The sequence below is a fragment of the Dromiciops gliroides genome, chromosome 3 (assembly GCF_019393635.1).
Source record: "Dromiciops gliroides isolate mDroGli1 chromosome 3, mDroGli1.pri, whole genome shotgun sequence".
In the NCBI taxonomy this organism is placed as follows: domain Eukaryota; kingdom Metazoa; phylum Chordata; class Mammalia; order Microbiotheria; family Microbiotheriidae; genus Dromiciops; species Dromiciops gliroides.
Window position 1 is genome coordinate 258190752 of NC_057863.1, and position 18704 is coordinate 258209455.

Consider the following 18704-nt stretch of genomic DNA (forward strand, 5'->3'; position numbering starts at 1 on the left):
CTATGCTCCCTAGTGTTTTTAATAGGAATGAGTGCTGTATTTTGTCAAAAGCTTTCTCTGCGTCTATTGAGATAATCATATTATTTTGGTTAGTTTTGTTGTTGATAGGGTTATGTTGATAGTTTTTGTAATGTTGAACCAGCCCTGCACTCCTGGTATAAATCCTACCTGGTAATAATGTAATATCCTGGTGATGAATTGTGGTAATCTCCTTATTAATATTTTATTTAAGAGTTTTGCATTGATATTCCTTAGGGAAATTGGTTTATAATTTTATTCCTCTATTTTGGTTATGCCTGATTTAGGTATCAACACCATATTTTTGTCATAAAAGGAATTTGGTAAAACTCCTTCACCTATTTTTCAAAATAATTTGTATAGCATTGGAATTAATTGTTCTTTAAGTGTTTGGTAGAATTCAATTGTAAACCCATCTGGCCCTGAAGATTTGTTCTTAGGGAGTTCATTGATGGCTTGTTCCATTTCTTTTTCTAAAATGAGCTTTTTTAAGGATTTTTTTTGTCTTCTGTTAATCTGGGCAATTTATATTTTTGTAAATATTCATCCATTTCATTTAGATTGTCAAATTTATTGCCATACAGTTGAACAAAATAGCTCCTAATTATGGCATTAATTTCCACTTCATTGGTGGTGAGTTCACCCCTTTTTTTTTTTTTTTTTTTTTTGGTGAGGCAATTGGGGTTACATGACTTGCCCAGGGTCACACAGCTAGTGTTAAGTGTCTGAGGCTGGATTTGAACTCAGGTCCTCCTGAATCCAAGGCCAGTGTTTTATCCATTGTACCACCTAGCTGTCCCTCGATTGGCTTTTAATTATGACTTTTACCTGGAATCAAACCGAGCTAAGGGAGTTTTTTCCCTTGTTATGGCTTATGCGTTTTATTGATTTTTTCATAAAACCAGCTCTTAGTTAATCTCTCCTTTCATTTTCAGAATTTCTAACTTATGATTTAATTTGGGATTCTTAATTTCTTGTTTCTAGCTTTTTTAGTTGCATTCCCAATTCATTGATCTCCCTTTTCTCTATTTTATTCATGTAAGTATTTAAAGATATAAAATTTCCCCTAAGAACTATTTTGGCTGCATCCCATAAAGTTTGGTATGTTGTCTCATTGTTGCCATTCTCTTGGTTGAAGGTACTCTTTCTATGATTTTTTTGTTTGACCCACTCATTCTTTAGGATGATATTATTTCATTTCCAATTAATTTTCAGTCTATCTTTCCATGGCTCTTTATTACATGTAATTTTTATTGCATCATGATATGAAAAGGATGCATTTACTATTTCTGCCTTTCTATATTTGACTGTGAGGTGTTTGTGCCCTAATATATACACAATTTTTTGTATATGTGCCATGTACCTTTGAGAAAGATATATTCCTTACTATCCCCATTCAGTTTTCTCCAGAGGTCTATCATATCTAACTTTTCAAAAATTCTATTCACCTCTTTAACTTCTTTCTTATTTATTTTGTGGTTAGATTTATCTAGTTCTGAGATGGGGAGGTTAAGATTCTCCACTAGTATAGTTTGCTCTCTATTTCCTCTTGTAATTCATTTAACTTCTCCTCTAAGAATCTGGATGTTCTAATACTTGGTGCATATATGTTTAGTATTGATATTACTTCATTGTTTGTGGTACCTTTTAGCAAGATGTAGTTTCCTTCCTTGTTTCTTTTAATTAGTTCTATTTTTGCTTTTGCTTTGTCTGAGATACGGATTGCTACCCCTGCTTTTTTTACTTCAGCTGAATCATAATATATTCTGCTCCTTCCTTTTACCTTTACTCCATGTGTATCTATGTGCTTCAAATGTATTTCTTGTAAACAACATATTGTGGGATTCTGGTTTTTAATCCACTCTGCTATTCACTTTCACTTTACTGAAGAGTTCATCCCATTCATATTCACAGTTATGATTACTAACTATTTCCCTACATACTATTTCCCCCTTTGTTCCCACTTTTTTTTCTTCTTTCACCCTATTCCTCCTCACCAGTGTTTTGTTTCTGACCACTGCCTCCCTCAATCTCCCCTCTTTTTATCAGCCACCTTCCCTTTTCTCTCCCCTTTCTTCCCATGCTTATGCCCTCCCTTCTATCAGTTCCCCCTTTTTCCCCTTACCATTTTAATTCCCTAAAGGGTAAGCTAAATTTCTTTATCCAAATGAGTGTATATGTTGTTCCCTCTTTGAATCAAATCTGATGAGAGTAAGTTTGAAACAATGCTCACCTCTCCCTTCTTTGCCTGTATTACAATCAGTTTTTTGTGTGTCTCTTCATATGAAATAATTAATTCCATTCCACCTTCCCTTTCCTCTTCTCCCCATATACTCCTTTTTTTACCCCTTAAATTTTTATACCAGCACATCAAAGTCAATTTATACCTATACATTTTATGTATATTCCTTCTATCTGCCCAAATAGAGATATAGTTCTCAAGAGTTATAAGTATTATCTTCCTATACAGGGATGTAAATAATTTAGCCTTATTGATTAAGTTTCTTTCCTGTTTACCTTTTTATACTTTGTTTGAGTCTACTATTGGAAGATCAGATTTTCTGTTCAGATCTGCTCTTTTCATCAGGAAACTTTGAAAGTCCCCCATTTCATTGAATGTCCATCTTTTCCCCTGAAAGAGAATGGTCACTTTTTCTGGGTAGTTGATTCTTGATTGCAATCCAAGCTCCTTTGACTTCTGGAATATCATATTCCAAGCCTTCCAATCCTTTAATGTTGAAACTTCCAGGTCCTGTGCAATCCTGACTGCAGTTCCATGATATTTAAATTGTTTCTTTCTGGCTACTTGCAGTATTTTCTCCTTCACCTGATAATTCTGGATGTGGTAAAATATGAAAGTTTTTAACAGTCAGTTAGGATAACTGAAAGACGCCAGTTTTTCAAGGACCACCCTTTTGGGGAGGAGATGAACAGTCCGCCTGCTGCGCATGTCAGACTGCCTGCCGGGTTTTTGACTTCTGGGGTGGAGAGAATGGTAGGAGGCCTTTTTGCCTGCTTGGTGGGACTCCTGACGGTGCGGCACAGATGGTCTCTCTCTCTCCAAAGGTGGCCTTTTTCGGTTTGGTGAGTTTTTATAAGGAATATAGACTAAGCCTAGACTTAAGACGATTTGTATTGTATTTCTATTTTCCTATCCTTCTAATCAACATCACCTTGTGACTACCATACAATAAAGGCTCTATCTAGAAAACCAGAAGCTTCTTCCATTTACTAGTCCGGGAGATAAATTAGGGGAAAGTTAAGTAGGGGAGATTTATGATCTAATATCCAATTTTAATCTCACATGGAATTTGGCTACAATATTCCTTGTAGTTTTCCTTTTAGGGTCTCTTTCAGGAGGTTATTGATGGATTCTTTCAATGACTATTTTATCCTCTGATTCAACAAGATCAGGACAGTTCTCCTTGATAATTTCCTGGAATATGGTGTCTAGACTCTTTTTGATCATGGCTTTCAGGTAGTCCAATAATTCTTAAATTATGTTTCCTGAATCTATCTTCCATGTCAGTTGTCTTTCCAATGAGGTATTTCACATTTTCTTCTATTTTTTCATTCTTTTGATTCTGTTGGACTGATTTTTGGTGTCTCACAGAGTCATTAGCTTCCATCTGTCCAATTCTCATTTTGAAGGCATTATTTTCTTTTGTAAGTTTTTGCACATCCTTTTCCATTTGGACAATTTTTTCCCCATTTGGCCAATTGTATTTTTTAAGCAATTGTTTTCTTCAGTGAATTTTTCTGCTTCCTTTTCCAAGCTGTTGACTCTTTTTTCATAATTCTCTTTCATAACTCTCATTTCTTTCCCCATTTTTGCTTCTACCTCTCTCATTTGGTTTTTAAAATCCTTTTTGAGCTCTTCCAAGAAGGTTTTTAGTCTTGAAACCAGATCCCCCTTGATGTTTCACATGTAGGCATTTTGACAGTATTATCCTCATCTAAGTTAGCGTTTTGGTCTTCCCTGTTGCCATAGAAGCGGTCAATAGCAAGGGCCATTTTTTGTTTCTACTCATAGTGTTGCTTTTTTTTTTTACTTGTAAAGTTGAGATCTTCTCCTGGGGGCCAAGGGCTACTGTTGCAAGCTTTTTGTGCTAGAGGATATGGGTCTGATTGCTGGCTTTCTGCTCTAAGGCCTCTGTGGCTTATGGATCCCTCACTGCCCTGGGATTGCTCCCTGAACTGGGACGGCTTGACCTAGTCGCACCTATCCTGTGGTTGGTTCTCTAGCTGGCAGTTTGCCCTCTCAGCCAGTGCTGGTGGATCTCACAACTGGCCTGCTGCACCACCAGCCTTCTGAGCCAGGACTCAGGTGCTTATCTTTGCTGTGGCCAAGCAGTTCCTGCTGACTTTCCCAGACCCCCATCAAGCTGCACTGGACTGCACTGTGCTCCTCTTTAATCCTAGTGAGACCAGCCTTTCCTCAAGTCTTGTAAATTGTCTCAAGTTGGAAGACTATGTCTCTCTGTCTTTTTGTAAGTTCTGTAGTTCCAGAATCTGTTTAGTGGCTTGATTTAATGTTGCTTTTGAGGGAAACATTGGAGTGCTCAGGCAACTTCCTGGCATTTCTCCACCATATTCCTCAACTCTTATCTCAACCTCCTTGATAATTTCTTGAAAGATATTATCTATACTCTTTTCTTATCATGATTTTCAGGTAATCCAAGAATTTTAAAATTCTCTCCCTGGATCTATTTTCTGAGTCAGTTGTTTTTCCAATGAGGTATTTTACATTTTCTTCTATCTTTTTTTCATTCTTTTGATTTTGGGTTTTTTTAAGCCAAACAATATCTTTGCAAAAAAAAAAACTGTTACCACACACATTTTCCTAATAATTTTTAAGGGTTTACAAAGCACTTGCTGTACATCAACCTGGTGACATAGGTAATGTCAAATAAATAAATAAAAGAAATACAAATAAAAGAACAGAGGCACAGAGAAATTTGGTGGCTTGTCCAAAGTCACAGGTAGCAAAGAGAGTCAGGATTCAATATAGGTCTTCTTAGTGTAAGGTGAGTATTCTTTTCACTACACCCTACTCTCATCCCCTAAGTGAGCTGGAAGGGACCTGAGATGTCTTCATACCCAACCTCTTCATTTTGCAAGTGAGGAAACAGGTACTAATTGGAAAAGACTTTTCCAAAGACATAGCAAGTAGCAGAACCAAACCAGGCCTACCAACTTCTTTTTTTCTGAAAGTTCTGTTTTTATGATTATATAAAACATTACCATATCTGTGATTTATTCAAGAAAACTTGATTAAAAGAAAAAAATGAAAGAAAATGAAAAATAGCACACTTCAGGCTGTTCCATCAATATCAATTCTTCCTTTGAAGGTGGATAGTATGTTTTATCAATAGTCCTTTGGGTCATTAGCTTCTACTTGCCCAATTCTAATTTTTTTTTTGGTGAGGCAATTGAGGTTAAATGACTTGCCCAGGGTCATACAGCTAGTAAGTGTTAAGTGTCTGAGGCTGGATTTGAACTCAGGTCCTTCTGAATCCACGGCCAGTGCTCTATCCACTGTACTACCTAGATGCCCCCCAATTCTAATTTTTAAGGAATTACTCGGTTACCTTTTGTAACTACTTTTTTATTTGATCAATTCTACTTTTTTATGATTTCTTTTTCCTGTTTACCTTTTTATGCTTCTCTGGGGTCTTGTATTTGGCAGTCAAATTTTCTATCCAGTTCAGGTCTTTTCATCAATAATGCCTGAAAGTCCTCTCTTTCGTTGAATTCCCATTTTATCCCCTGAAGGATTATATTCAGTTTTGCTGGTTAGGGGATTCTTGGGTGTAATCCCAATTCTTTTGCCTTCCAGAATATCATATCCTTTAAGGTAGAAGCTGCTAGATCTTGTATTATCTTGTATTATCTTGTATTATCCACCATACTTGAATTGTCTCTTTGTGGCTGCTTGCAATGTTTTCTCCTTGACCTGGGAGTTCTGGAATTTGGCTATAAGATTCCTGAAGTTTTTCATTTGGGGATCTCTTTCAGGAAGTGATTGATGGATTCTTTCAATTTTTATTTTACCTTCTGCTTCTAGAACATCAGGGCAATTTCCCCAGACAATTTCTTGGAAGATGATGTCTAAGCTCTTTTTTTTTTTTATCATAGTTTTCAGGTAGTCCGATAATTTTCAAATTATCATCTCTCCTGGATCTATTTTCTAGGTCAGCTGTTTTTACAAGGAGGTATTTCACATTGCCTTCTATTTTTTCATTCTTTTGGTTTTGCTTCAATGTGTCTTGATTTCTCATAAAGTCATTAGCTTCCATTTGCTCAATCCTAATTCTCAAGCTCTCTTCAGAGAGTTTTTGTATCTCCTTTTCCATTTGGTTTTTCAAGCTGTTGAATTTTTTTCATGACCCTCCTACATCACTCAAAGTTCCCTTTCCATTTCTTCCTCAACTTCTCTTATTTTCAAAGTCCTTTTTGAGTGCTCCCATGGCCTGAGATTAATTCATATTTTTCTTGGAAGCTTTGGATTTAGGAGCTTTGACTTTGTTATCTTCTTCTGAGGGTATATTTTAATCTTCCTTGTCACCAAAGAAATTTTCTAGTGTCCACATTTTTTTTCTGTCTGCTCATTTTGCCAGCCTATTTCTTGACTTTTAAAGTGGGACACTGCTTCCAGGGTACACTGTCCCAAGCTTCAGGGGGTCCCAGGTGGTATGACTTAAGGAGACGCACATTGTACACTCCCCTGGCCTGTGCTCTGGTCTGTAAGTAACCACAGACCTACTTGCCCTTTAACCTGGGAAGAGAATTCTGTTTCACTGTGGTTGCAAGCTCTGGGGTGCCTGCACCCCTCCCGACTGCTTCCTGGTTTTTCACATGGGCAACACAACAGAGTTCTGCCTCAGTGCCAGCAGAGACCTCTGAAATCTTCCCATTGCCAACCACTTGACCCCCTCACTGGTCCATGAGCTGAGTTCCAGAAGTAGCTGTTGTGTCAACTGATTCCAAGACTCTGGAGACCTTATTCTCTGGGGCTTGGACTGGGCCTGAATGGTGTGCCCTGTATCCGTACTCCACTCTCACCCTGGTATAACAGACCTTTCCTGCCAAACTTCCAAGCTGTCTTTGGCTGAAAAATTATCTCATGCCATCCTTTTGTGGGTTCTGCTGCCTGAGGGATTGTCTTATGGCATTATTTGAAGGGATTTAGAGAAGAGCTCTGTTCTCCACCATCTTGGCTCCACCCAGGAAGCTGAATTCTACATCCAATCCTATTTTTTAAGGAGTTGTTTTCTTCAGTCAATTTTTGTGCTTCCTTTACCAAGCTGTTGCCTCTTTTTTCATGATTTTCTTTCATAATTCTCATTTCTTTTCCCAATTTTTCTTTTACGTCTCTTATTTTATTTTTAAGTACTTTTTTTTATCTTTTTGAGGAGGTCTTTTGGGGATTGAGACCAAATCATTTTACTCTTTAGTACTCTGCATGTAGGCATTTTGCCATTGTCGACTCTTCCAAGTTTGTGTTTTTATCTTTCCCATCAACATAGTAGCTTTGATAGGACCTTTTTGTTGTTGTTTTTCCCTCATTTTCCACCCTATTTCATGACTTTTAAAGTTGATTTCTGCTCCTGGGGCATTGGGTGTGCTATTCCAAACTTCTTTTGTGCTTCTTTTAGATTACTCAAAAATAATATGTTGTAGTTCCATGTTCTCTTTAAATTCTACAGGGTCCTCTGTCTCATCAAATGTTGGGTTTTTTCCTTTGTTTTGTAGTGTTTATTCATAGATACTTGGACTCATTTACCACATCTGGAGACCATATTTACTTCTATTGTCAGTATTTTCCTTGGTAATTTATCTGTTTATGGTCACAGGCTTTGAAAGTTCTTCTTCCTAGAATCTTTAGTACTTTCACTCTACTCTCCCCTGCCCCTCCACCAGCTTATTTTCTTTATTGCTCACTTCTGACTCCCTTTCCACTGGTTGTGGTTTCCTTGGGGGCTTTATCTCAAAGTATCTCAGCCTCCTCCCACATTGGGAAATTCATGGTTCACCAGCCTAGGTGTCTGCTCCAACTGACTTTTGGGTGGTCAAAACTAGGGCCAGCTGGATGCTGTGCTCTTTTCTCAGATTTGGTGGAATAATACACAGCTCTCCATACAGTTTCCTGTCCTGGTGACCTATCCCACATTTCTCTGTTTCTTAGTTTTCTGGCTTAGTTTTCTTAGTTTTCTCTACTTTCCACAGCACCAAAAGAAGCTGCTTTCCCCATCCCTGGTATAGGCTGCTTTTAATTGTGCCAGAAGAGGCTGCTTTCTATGACACTGGCAGAGACTACTTTCCCTGATACTGGAAGACTGGCAGTTTAGAGTTACTGACTGTGTAGGGCTTTGCAGCATTAGTTCTTCCATCTTACAGTACCTGGAAGGCTTTTGTTTCTATGACCCTGACTTGTTGAAGCCTGAGGAAACTTCCATATTTTGGAGCTGGGGTCTCTATGATACCTGAAAGAGGGAGGTGGAACTAGGTTGTAGGGATGGACTTTGATATAAGCCTGTGTGATGTCCTTGGATCTACTAGTGCAGCTTCATTGCTAGTGGCATACAAGGTTGGAAAGGGGTGCTCAGTGAGCTCAGAATCAGCATCAGTTCCAGGTTTCTGATTTAGGGGCATTTTTTCCTTCTTTTGGATTCCCAGTATCTTAGGCCATATAAATACTTGAAAATGCTTTATCTTTGGCATATAATTTCTGTTTTAGAGAGCTTTGAGATATCATGGGGATCAGAAAACTTCTAGTCCACCATCTTCTTACTCATATGACCTGGAAGTTTTCACTTCTAAAGGTTTTAATTCAATTAGTGAATTTCTTTCACCAAAGTTCAACTCACTAACTGATCAAACAATTTAGATAAACTCCAACAATGAGAGTGAATAGTAAAAACAGCAATATGTCAATTACCATCAAAGGTATTAGCAAGGTGAGCAGCTGTAATAATAATATCATTCCATTTTTATATCAACACTAAATTATATAACAGTTTGGCATCATCAAACAACAAACAAAATATGCATATACAATACAAGAATGTATGAATTATCACATTAGTAGTAAATACACAAGGAAAAATGTGAAAGCAAAGGAATTCAGAAAACATTTTTTATTTAAAAAGCAAAATAGCATTAAAAATCCAAATGACAACTTTAATAAGGGAGAGAAGGAAAGAAGACATAAAAACAATAAATAAAATTGTAAATAAAATTAAAAGAAACTTTACATTTGAAATGAGGAAACATCAAACAAATTTTTAAATTTAAAAGAAAATTCAATTTCTAATAATCTTGAAGAATAGGCAACATTGGGCTAAATTCAATTTTAAACTCAAGGTTTAAAAGACAAAAAAATCAACATTTAAGATAAAAGAAAAGCAAAATTCAGGAAAAACCAAAATGAACGCCCCTATTATTTTATCATATGTTAAATTTATGTTCTTTATTATTATAAATTTTGTGTATTTTATAATTTTATAGTATTGTTTTAACTTACATAATTGTATAAGTGTTATATATTTATTTATATATTAAATTTATTTAGCAACAATTCTGCTTAAAAGAAGAAAAATAGAGGAATAAATTGCAAATGCAGAAAAAAATTGAATCAAAGTTTAAAAAGTATATCCTAGATATAGTATCCACTTGCAGTGACATTGGCTGGGCATGTACTTTTTTCCTTCTTTCCCAAGAAGAAAAGGAGAGGAGATGATTCTTTCCATCATGACATTCTTCTTTCACTAAGATAACCTTTCTTTTATTCCTCCTCTATTCCTCCCCTCCTCTTTGCCTAGCACCTGCATTTTTTCCTTAGGTCTCTATGGGTTGTGCAGCCACATCAGAATACAATTAAGTTCATTTTCTAGACTAGGGATAAATAGCTCCAGTTCTACCTGGATCATTTTTTCTGCTAGATTAGCAAATTATATAATAAGACCAAAAAGAAAAAGCAAAACTTTCCTTAGATTTTAAAGAGGTATTTGTAACCACCATCTTTATTCCTAGTTCTTTGTGATCACCACCCTCTTCAGCCTGCCCACCCCCCCAGCTGCTGTTTATTACCCTCTCAGCCACTCTTTCCCTAAGTACCCATCATTATCACCTCTTCAGATGCAATTGCCTTATTTCTCTTGCAGTGCCTATTAAGTAGGAACTTAATAAGTGCTTGTTGCCTTGATTTGTCATGCCTCTCCAGCTATCTTCAGACTGATTACAGACAGACTGAGTCACTAAAATTTTGAGATTCAAAAGTTCCTTCTGCTATAGGAATCCCCATGATTGTCATAACTCCAGTTGCAGCCAGGGTTGTAAAGACCACAGCTTAGCAAGATTCTAAATTAGGATTTCAACACTTTTACCCTTCCCATAGAGAAAGTCTGAAAAGTCAGGTCACATACACTTGTTACACTGTTGACTCTGGTCCCTTTCTTTCTGGGACTGGCCTGTAACATTTTTACCCCAAACTTTGATACCCTGAGGTGTTTGGGGAGTTTCTCTTCTCTACCTTAAGAGGCATCTGGTGGGGGTAAAACCTATAAGACTGGAAAGCGTGAAAAGGTATGTAGGGGGAGGGGGCCATGAATGACTTTGAATGCCAAACGTGGTGTTATATTTGATCCTGGAAGTGATAGGGAGCTAGTCACTGAATTTTATTGAGTAGGGGCTTGACAACAAGGTCAAACCACCAACACTACTACCAACACTGAAGCCTTTTCACTATGACACTCAAAATCCTACATTGGTTATTATATAATTGGTCATTATATAACTCATCACCAAAATCATAGGGTTTAGAGTCAGAAGGGACCTTAGAGATCATCTATTCTAATTTTCATTTTATAGATATATTAACTGAAGCTTAGAGGCTTAGTAACTTGTCCAAAGTCCATTAGCAGAGCCAACATTCAGATCAAGTTCCTTTATTCAAAAGCCCATGCTCTTTTCATTCATCAGACTAAACTGTTTCCCTGCATAATCTAAGTTTGACTTCTGCCTCTAAATGTGGAAATATTTATGTCTCCTATTACAGGTTAACAGTGAATTTGAAGCATCTCCTGATGCATTTTCGTACAGAATTCCTAACCTGAATCGGAATCAACAATACAGTGTCTGGGTGGTGGCTGTGACTTCAGCAGGGAGAGGCAACAGCAGTGAAATCATCACTGTAGAGCCATTAGCTAAAGGTATACCTTTCTTTGGGTACTAAATAAGAAATACACTAAGTATGTTATTTTATTGTCTTAAAAAGTTGGTTGCACCATTTCAAGGAGTTCTGAAGCCATGGATCATACAATCTTAGATTTAGAACTAGAAAGAGTCCTTAGAGGCCATTAAACCTAAACCTCTCATTTTGCAGATGAGAAAACTAAAGCTGAAAGGTTAAGTGACAAGCACAGGGTCACACATCTAGTAAATGTGAGTTAGATTTCAAGCTCAGGTCTTTCTGACACCACAGTTCAGCACTCTATTGACTGTGCTACCAGCAGTTCTGCTTCTGACATTTACAGGTTATATGACATTGGTCAAGTCACTTAACTTCATTTAGGGTCATAGGATGTTAGCATTAGAAAAGCCCTTAGAAACCAGAAATCAATGAATGAATCCACAAGTATTTATTAAGTCCTTCCTTTGTGCCAGGCACTGTACTAAGTGCCAGGGATATAAAAACAAAAAAGAAATGGTTCCTACTTTCAAGGAACTTAAATTCTAATGGAGAAGACAATGTATGCACGTATAAGAATATGCAGAATATACACAAAAGTAATAAAAGTGTAACCATCAGGTGTGACAAAATTTGGCTCAGGAAGATTTTCCTCACCCTTTAGAAAGGGGTAGACCAAAGTCTTCCTGGACCATGCCTTTCTCCAACCACAGGGCTTGACTCGGATCACTACCTCTCTTTGGTCATTACATCCCAAATCCCACTCAAATACCATACTCTTTTCTGGTATCCAGGAAGTGGAGATTGCATAATAGCCCTGGATTAAAGCAACCCAGTCTATTGTAGATAAATAAATTAACTCACAGCATTAACTTAGGGTAAACTTTTGTCAATATTGAAGTAAATTTTCTCTGCAAAAGTAGACAGCTTAAAAATACAGATCAATTTTAATAAAATTCATAAAAATTCTGAAATCACATACCTTTGAGCCTGTCCCAATCAGAGAAGCATACAGTTTACCCTACAAGGAATAGTAAGCCACTGGAATTTATTGAGAGGTGGTAGTTAGGTGATATAGGGATAGAACATGGGACTTAAAATTGGGAAGGCATGATTCAAACCTGCCTCAGATGCTGGCTGTGTGACCCTCTCTAAGCCTCAGTTTTTTCATCTATAAAAGTGGGATAATAGTAGCACCCATCTCCCAGGGTCATTGTGAGAATCAACTGAGGAAACATATAAAGTACTTTGCAAACCTTGAATTGCTATATTAATCACTAGTTATTATTATTATTATTATTATTATTATTATTATATCTTATTGCCAAGCCAGTGATTAAAATTTCTGACCTGTTAAATTGCTTGTTAAAATAGTCACTAGTTTTCCTCATCTACACACTCTATATGCAAAATTTTCTAACTTTGATTATATTATCCACTAGTCATCCACACTCTCCCTCATTCATCTTCAATCTCTCCCTCCTTAATGATTTCTTTTTATCTGGCTACACACATACTTAGATCTCCATTATCACTAAAACAATCTTTCATTGTCTCATATACTTCATCTTGTTGCTATTTCTCTGTTTCCCATTCTCTTTCTTTTCCCCTCCCCTTTGCCTTCACTCTCTGCTTGTCTTGCTTTACCAATTTGTATTATTGTTTTAATTAAATAGCTTATTTGTAGAAAAATGGTGTTTTGAAGGGCGTCAGTTTTCATCTCCATGTTGTTAGTGGGGATTAAAAGTCAACCCTTCAGGGCAGCTAGGTGTCTCAGTGGATAAAGCACCAGCCCTGGATTCAGAAGGACCTGAGTTCAAATTCAGTCTCAGACATTTGACACTTACTAGCTATGTGACCCTGGGCAAGTCACTTAACCCTCATTGCCCCACCCACCCCCCCAAAAAAGTCAGCACTATTTAAATTAAAAAGTCAACCCGTCAACCTCCAGGTATGTCATATTTATAGCAGTCCTTCTATTGTAAAATACTGGAAACCAGAAGGGGTGCTCGTCACTTGATAAATGGTTGAATAAATCATGGTATATCAATGTAATGGAAGATTATTGTACTATAAAAAATGATGAAATTTGTGGTTTCAGTGAAACCTGTGAAGAAGCATGAACTGATACAGAGTGGAGTAAGCAGAACCAAGAAAATACTTTATATAATAACACTGTAAAAACAATTGTTAAACTTAAGAACCCTGATGAATGCAATGAACAATCATGAGGACTGATAATGAATTCTGCTCCCCACCTCCTGAAGAAAGGAATCATACCAGAAGTAGGTTAAGAAAGCAAAATGCTTAACGAGGCACATAAAGCAACACAGAGGCTTGTGCCTTGGGAATGACTCAGGAATTTACCTCCTGCTGAAGAATCTGCCACTCCTTCCCTTTCCCAAATCATCCTGTTAAAACCAGGATGAAACACTGAATCAGCCCAGCCATGGGAGGGGGAAGAAATATGGGAAGAGGAAAGAATCAGGTTTTCTTCTGCTTGAAGTGGCCCCTAGGTTAGTGAACCCCAAAGCATCAGAAGCTCTGCCAAAAATACCTACACAAGCCCATAAAAAGGAGCAGATGCTCATTCAGTCCAACAGGAGAGATAAGGAACCAAAAGGACTGGGGCAGAAGGCAAAAGTGCATGGCCACATTGAGTCTAAGGAAAAAGGAAACTGGAATCGAACTGGTGCCAGTCCTCTCCATACATAGCCTATTATGGGAGGGAACAAGGTTAGTGAAAAATAAATGGGAGAAGAATGAGATAGTTTTAAGTTTTAGTTTTTTCCTTAAAACTGGCAGTATCTATCAAAGAGAAAGGAGTCAGGAAGAGAACAGGGAAATCCTAGAAAAAAAGCTAATATCAAAGGAACTGAGACAGAGAAAGCTTATGTGATTTGAACATGGTCACACAGCTAATAAAGAGTTTAAGCAACATTTAAATTCAGATCTTCCAGACTCCAAGTTCAGCACTCTATGCATTGTGTCACCTAGTGGACTAGGAAGGAATTAAGGGACAGACCTCAAACTATATTATAAATCAACAATCATCAAAACTATTTGGTGCTAGTTTAAAAAAAAAAAAATATATATATATATATATATATATATATATATATATATATATATATATAAATGGAACAAACTAGACAAAGTAAGAATCAGAACTAATAGAACTTAATAAACCCCCAAACATAAATTACCTAGAAAAGAAGTCCCTATTTGATATGAACTTCTGGCAAAAATTGAAAGCAAGAAACTGGCAGAAATTAGATTTAGGCCAACATCTTATACCATATTCCAAAAGAAAGTCAATATGTATACATGACCCGGATATTAAGAATTGTGTCATTAAAAAATACAATAGAAACAGATTATATACTCTTTCTTTCTTTTTTTTTTTTTTTAGTGAGACAATTCCGGGTTAAGTGACTTGCCCAGGGTCACACAGCTAGTTAAGTGTTAAGTGTCTGAGGCCAGATTTAAACTCAGGTCCTCCTGAATTCAGGGCTGGTGCTCTATCCTAGATTATATACTTTTCACAGCTTTGAATAAGGGATGAATTCTTAACCAAAAAAAGAGTAGAGGCAAAAACAAAAGATAAAATTAAAAATCTTTTACACAAACAAAATTAATGCAGCTAGGATAAGGATAGAAGCAATGAACTAGGGGAAATATAGAATTATGTGCAAAAATGGTATATTAAATACATTACCCTAGTCTTTTATTATCTGTCATTATGTTTAGGAGAACCAGGATCTATCCTGTATTAAAGAGAATCTTATAATAATATTCTTTTCTTTTTCCTCCTTCAGCTCCAGCTAGAATTCTGACTTTCAGTGGTACTGTAACTACCCCATGGATGAAAGATATTGTCCTCCCATGTAAGGCCGTTGGGGATCCATCTCCTACAGTGAAATGGATGAAAGATAGGTAACCAGCAACATAATATATAACTTCTGAGTAGACCTGGAAATTGTCTAAGAATAAACTATGTGATCTACATAGGCACATAAAATATGTATATTGCCCTGATCTTTATTTTAGACCTTTGGGTGTTATCCTTTTAGAAAATCCTATTAAACATCACTATAGTAAGGATTAACTCCTATTAATTCTTTGAGAATCTTTCTCTCTCCAATTCTTTATATGGTTATCAAAATATTCTTTCTTAGTGACCATTCCCCTAATTAAGTACCTTCAGTAGCTCTCTGTTGTCTATACTGTAAAATGTAAAATTCTTTTTTTTTTTAAGTGAGGCAATTGGGGTTAAGTGACTTGCCCAGGGTCACACAGCTAGTAAGTGTTAAGTGTCTGAGGCCGGATTTGAACTCAGGTACTCCTGACTCCAGGGCCAGTGCTCTATCCACTGTGCCAACTAGCTGCCCAAAATGTAAAATTCTTGACCTGGCATTTAGACTTTCTACAATATGACCCCCATCTTGTCATGTAATTCTTTTTTTTTTTTTTTACATTACTTACCTTCCTATTCCTGCAACATGCTCCTTCCTCTTCTCTACCTGTTGGAATCTTTCTCTTCCTTCTGTGGTATTTTAAATTATATGTGGTCACCTTATTTCTGTCCCAAGTTTAGGGAAAATTAGCTGGGGTTTCTAATACATTTGTTACTTATAAATTAGAAGCTTTAGCACCAGTTTGGGGCATTAAACATTTATTAAAGCATACCAAATATTAGTAAAGAGAGAACACTTGGCTCAGAAAGTTAAGAAAAGGCCTATCTAGCCCAGAGCTCAGCCTGGCCTGCTTTGTCTTCCAAGTCTTCCTCCATGAGTTTGTCCAAGAGCCTTACTAAGAGTGGAAATTTCCTCTGGGTCTGGAGGAGAGGCAGCCCTTCCACACTGCTCAAAGCTAATTAGCTAGCATCATTCAAGTGTATTGGTTTACTGGACTTGAGGGTGATCCGTGAGCAGAATGTGGGAGGTCAGAGTTCAGAGAACACACTCTCTAAGGGCCAGGCCTTCAAGCAGGTGTGATTCCAATCAAATTAACTCCAAGTTAATCAGCAAAGTCAATCTGATCAATCTTAATATAATACTCCCTAGCAGGTCCTCTGGGTGTCCCCAAATCCATTATTTTATCACACTTCTAAGTTTAGATCAGGCACCATCTTCTTCATCAAGTCTTACCTGATTACCCCCAGCTCAAAGTAACTTTTTCATCCTCAAATTTTCTTAGATAATTTTTGTTTGAATGTCTGTTTTATACTTATTCTATTTTCTATTGAATTTATTTATATACATCTCCATTTACTCCACTCACATTGAATTGAAAGTCTTTGTATCCCTGGTGCCTAACATAGTGCATAATATATGTTATGTATTTTTTGTTGTTGTTGTTCAGTCATTTCAGACATGTGCAACTCCTTGTGACCCCATTTGGGGTCTTCTGCTGGAGTGGCTTGCCATTTCCTTCTCCAGGTCATTTTTTTTTATTGATGAGGAAAATAAGGCAAACAGGGTTAAATAATATGCCCAGGGTCTATTAACTGTCTGACACCAGATTTGAACTCAGGAAGATGAGTCTTCCTGATTCCAGGCTCAGCATTCCATTCACTATTTCACCTAATTGTCCCATGTTATGTATTTAATGAATATTTATTAAATTGAATTCTGCTATAATCTACTTCTTAAGAGAAATTTTTGTTTGATGCCAAATTCTTGCTACCTTGCCATATATTCAATGAAATTACTGGAAACTGCATTAATACTAATAGTTACAAAGCATAAAGTAGGAAAGAGATGGGAGAAATATTTTCTTTGAATTGGAAAATGTCTAATCTATTTCCAACTCAATATCCAGTTATCCTTTTAGTTCAAAAGAGAAAATATAGGTGAAATTCTCACTCTATTAATTAAGACTCTTCCACTGTAGTAGAGAAAGAGCCTTTCCATGAAAAATCAGTAGTGGAGTACAACTAGAATACTACACAATATCTATAAGGAAAACCTTATATGAATACATATATTTTACATAAACACTAATTACTCAAAAAACAGTATTTTAAAAATGATTTTATAAATGAAATAAAAGCTCTGGAGGAAAAAAAAACTGGAATAAGAGTAAACAGCTGAGTACAAGAAGTGAGACTTCCTGAAAATTAAAATGGACCAAACAGAATTAATGAGTCCATAAGATAACAAAAAATATTAGAACAAAAATTTTAAAATTAAAGAAAAAGAAGAATGCAAGGATCTACTATAAAAAATAACTGACCTCAAAAAAAGTTCAAGAAAAACCTAATTACTGAAAATATGGCCAAACTTGAGGCCTAAATTTTTTAAATAATACCAAATAAGTTCTTTAAAAGAATCTTATATTTATGATTTTTTTTTGGTAGGGCAATGAGGGTTAAGTGACTTGCCCATGGTCACACAGCTAGTATCAAGTGTCTGAGGCCAGATTTGAATTCAGGTCCTCCTGAATCCAGGGCCAATGCTTTATCCACTGTGCCACCTAGCTGCCCCTGTTTTGATATTATTATCAACAAAGGAAAGAAAAAACAAATTCATGAATTGGGAATGGAACTTTTTTTAATTTAGAAAAACAAAAAATCCATCTAAATACTAATAGTTAATTCTGAAAATCAAAGAAATTAACAAAATTCAAAGTGAAAAAGAACATTGAATTGCTGAATAAGATTGGAAACTTTTAAACTAAAATAATAAAATAGATCAGTTTAATCAATACACATAAATAATAAAATAGCTAAGCTAGTCAACAAAAAAGAGAGAGCAAAACCAAATTTTCAGTGTCAAGGAAGAATCACAACAAATAAACCATAAATAAATGAAATAATTAAAATTATTTTGCCTAATTATATGCCAACAAAAAACTATTTAAATAGACCAATATTTACCAAAATAGAATAACTGGAAAAATAGTTTAAAGGTCCCAATCTCAGAATAATAAATTGTGCAAGTTATATATTCACTCCCAAAGAGGAAAAGAAAAAGATGGATTTACAAGAAAACCCTATACAATATTCAGAACAATTAATTTTAATATCAGCTAAATTAATTGTTTTATTCATTGTGATACCAATAAAACCTCAAAAAGATTATACCATATAGCTAGAAAAAATACCAAAATTCATGTAGAGGAAGGATAAAGTTACTCAAAGGAATTAGTAGGGGAGAAAAGTGGGAAAGCAATATCTAGCAACATCAGATAGACCTCAATCTAATCTAAAAAGCAGTAATTAACTATTTTCTTCTGGATGAAAAATAAATCATCAATTAATCAAACTGATAATATATACAATGAACAAGTAGACAAATATGAAAGCATTATATTCAATAGAATCAAAGACCCCAACTATTGAGCAAAGGCTCATTATTCAACAAATCCTGCTTGGCAAATTGGGATACAGTCTGGCAGAAATGGGTTATAGTCCAATACCTCATATCATATGCCAAAACTTCAAATATATTGAAAAGGTTTTACACCAAAAAACTCAATGCAGTTAAAATTA

At 36.0% G+C, this 18704-nt stretch overlaps 1 protein-coding gene across 1 annotated transcript in view; it reads left to right on the forward strand.

Moving 5' to 3' along the window:
- Positions 1-18704, forward strand: part of DSCAM (DS cell adhesion molecule) — a 715945-nt gene that overhangs the window by 645246 nt on the left and 51995 nt on the right. Inside the window, exons 21-22 of the mRNA XM_043997664.1 lie at positions 11078-11231; positions 15028-15145. Coding sequence (XP_043853599.1) covers positions 11078-11231; positions 15028-15145 — 272 coding nt within the window. The remainder of the gene's footprint in view (positions 1-11077; positions 11232-15027; positions 15146-18704) is intronic.